At 41.1% G+C, this 3279-nt stretch overlaps 1 protein-coding gene across 1 annotated transcript in view; it reads left to right on the top strand.

Annotated features, from left to right (window-relative positions):
* Positions 1–1527: 1527 nt before the first annotated feature.
* The window catches only part of LOC108762200 (zinc finger MYM-type protein 1), a 3013-nt gene continuing 1261 nt past the window's right edge, over positions 1528–3279 (top strand). The window contains exons 1-3 of the mRNA XM_018509105.1: positions 1528–1729; positions 1801–2875; positions 2962–3276. Of these exons, the coding sequence (XP_018364607.1) occupies positions 1528–1729; positions 1801–2875; positions 2962–3276 (1592 nt within the window). The remainder of the gene's footprint in view (positions 1730–1800; positions 2876–2961; positions 3277–3279) is intronic.

Raw genomic sequence — 3279 nt, 5'->3', positions numbered from 1 at the left:
CACGGGCATTATCAATTCAACCGAATGCCGTTCGATCTGAAGAACGCTCCCGCGACGTTCCAACGGCTCATAGATCGAGTTCTGTCCGGTCTGCAAGGAATCGAATTATTCGTATACTTAGATGACATCGTGTTGTACGCGGCCTCATTGCGCGAACATGAAATCAAATTTAATAAGCTAGCCGAAAGATTACGAAAGGCGAATCTAAAACTCCAGCCTGACAAGTGTGAGTTCCTGCGTAAGGAAGTCGCATACTTGGACCACATCATCGGCAAAAACGGGGTTAGACCGGACCCACAAAAAATTCACGCGGTAAAAAACTTTCCGATACCGCACGATCCCAAAAGCGTTAAACAGTTTTTGAGCCTGGCGGGATATTACCGTCGTTTCATTTCGAATTTCTCTAAAATAGCTCGTCCACTGACCAATTTACTGAAAAAGGATGTAAATTTCGAATGGACCAATACACAGGAACAAGCATTCGTCGTTCTTAAAACCTTACTGTGTTCGGAACCCCTCTTACAGTATCCGGATTTTACGCGACCATTTTTAATCACCACCGACGCATCAAAATATGCTGTCGGAGGAATCCTCAGTCAAGGTTCCATAGGTAAAGATCGTCCCGTTGCCTATACTTCCCGACTTCTGAATTCCGCTGAACAAAATTACTCTACAATCGAAAAAGAGCTTCTGGCTATAGTGTAGCGTAAACCACTTTAGACGATACGTAATATACGGACATAAATTCGACCTCGTGACAGATCACAAGCCTTTAACCTGGCTGCATTCCGTAAAAGATTCTACTTCCCGACTCATGCGCTGGCGACTTAAACTCGCTGAATACGAATACAACATCGTTTACAAAACTGGAAAAACGAACCTGAACGCTGACGCCTTATCCAGGAATCCTGCGATAGATTCCTCAACGACTGAAATCGTAGAAAAAACAGACCGTCATAAAACTCTCCTTCCTGTAACCCAGAACAAAGACGCGAGCTTAACAAATATACCCGCACCGGCTGTGGAGGGTTGCCTACGAGATAATCGTAGCGACATAGAGACCGTTTATTTTCCTATGTACGACGAAATTCTTGAAGCGGACAGTACTGACCAAGGCCGGCGGAAAACGTGGTGGAGGTGAGGGTAGACACCACTCGGAAAATTCTCGTGTGGTGAATCCAACAGTCGGCGAATTAATTAGAGACCCTATAAAAAGAGACTCGTCAACTCATCACGTGACTTATGTGTTCGCCCATATTTCAGCCAATCAGAATACGACGAGTTGGCGAGTCTCTTTTTATAGGGTCTCTACGACTCTACATATAGTAGCATGTGGAGAAGATGCGCATAACAAGCTACACTTTTCGCTTACTGCGCATCTCCACTACGCATGTGTTGCGTGTTGCTCTCGACTCGCATATGACTACTATGCCCTTGCTTGCAAGTCACGTAGCATTACGTAGTCACGTGACGAGCGATACAAATAATACAATAGCGAACAAAACCGGTATTTGAGATGTCGAGAGAATGAATAAGTTCGTCATTAAGTGCAAGAGAGACAGCGAAGGAAACACCGCCAGTGCTCTTCGCCCTATTCAGCTAAGCGAACGCAATCGATGTGGAAGCGATGTGGAATCAATCTTAACCTCAAAGAGTGACGAAGATCCAAATGTTAATTGTAGAAGAGTTGATGAACATCAAGAAAATTGTGCAAATGTGACTCGAAATCGTAAGTAATTTTGTAATTGCATACTGCATAAAATAAGAAATAATGTATACAAAAATATTATTATCATACAGTATCAATGTCATTCCCACGTTGGCAGAAGGCAAATCCTTGGCTTGAATTGAACGCAAATAAGAAAGCAATTTGCACAACTTGTACTGAAGCGTTGGAGAAAAAATTAATTTTGTCTTACGATTCACGCGCTTTGAAGTCAAAGGAAGCCTGGGTTGACACAGGATTTAACAACTGGAATAACGCTACGTCCAGAATCAAGAAACATTCAACAAGTTCATTACACGTAGATAGTACTGAAGCTCTAGCAAAACTGAAGACAGTGAACATTATTCAACATTTATCAAGTGCAACAGAAAAGCAAATGATGAATCACCGGACAGCACTGCGAAAAATTTTCAGTACTTTAAAAGTATTAGCAAAACAAGGGCTGCCTTTGCGTGGCATCAATAACGACGAAAATTCAAACTTTATACAAATATTAAAAGCACGCGCAGAAGATGTATCGGAACTGGAATCGTGGCTGAAACGGAATGGCCACAAATGGTTACATCATGATGTACAAAACGAAATATTAGAACTCATGGCTGCAAAAGTTATGGCAAAAAATCTTGTGGAAATAAGACAAGCAGAATTCTGTGCGTTACTTTTGGACGAAACTTCTGACTTGTCGAAGATGGAACAGATATCGATATGTTTGAGAATTGTTTCACAAAATTTAGTGTCGTCAGAATTTTTCCTCGGATTTTACTCAACGTCTTCCACGAAGGCCGAAACTCTATTCCAAATCGTCCAAGATGTTTTTCTTCGTTTCAATTTGCCGCTTACAAAACTTAGAGGCCAATGTTACGACGGAGCAGCGAATGTTTCGGGGAAAATAACTGGTTTGCAAACTCGACTCAGGGAAATTGAACCTCGTGCTTTATATGTACATTGCAACGCCCATAACTTGAATCTTGTGGTCCAGGATGCCATGGAAGGAGTTCTAGCTACAAGAAAATTCATAGGAGCAGTAAAAGATATGATTAATTTTGTAAAAGATTCACCGAAACGTATCTCACAATTTCAACAACTCCAGTCAGAATCAGAAAGTTCCACGAATAAAAACCTTACCCTCGCTGCCTACTGCCCAACCAGGTATAAATTTGATCGCATAATTTCAGTTTTATACAAACAGAACTTTCAGCAGTTTCATCTCATGTATTTGCGAATGTATGTTATAGGTGGGTCATGCGAATAAGTTCCCTGAAAACAGTCCGAGCCAACTACGAACCACTGATGAAATTTTTCGTAGAGCGGATTACAGATTGTGAAGTCGACAGCATCATCTCGGCCAAAGCATCAGGATATTTTGAACATATGAGAACCTTTGAGTTTTTCTTTTTTTTAACAATGATAATTGAATTACTTGATCGGATAGAAATTTTGAATAAAGACCTTCAGAACTCGGAACTAAGCGTGAATGACTCGTATCGAAAAATCGAGGGAGTAATTTATTGTATGAATGTATCTCGCGATTCCAAATTCGAGATAATTTGGCA

This window comes from Trachymyrmex cornetzi, unplaced genomic scaffold, assembly GCF_001594075.2.
Source record: "Trachymyrmex cornetzi isolate Tcor2-1 unplaced genomic scaffold, Tcor1.1 scaffold280, whole genome shotgun sequence".
Classification (NCBI taxonomy): domain Eukaryota; kingdom Metazoa; phylum Arthropoda; class Insecta; order Hymenoptera; family Formicidae; genus Trachymyrmex; species Trachymyrmex cornetzi.
This window is presented reverse-complemented; position numbering and strand designations above follow the sequence as displayed.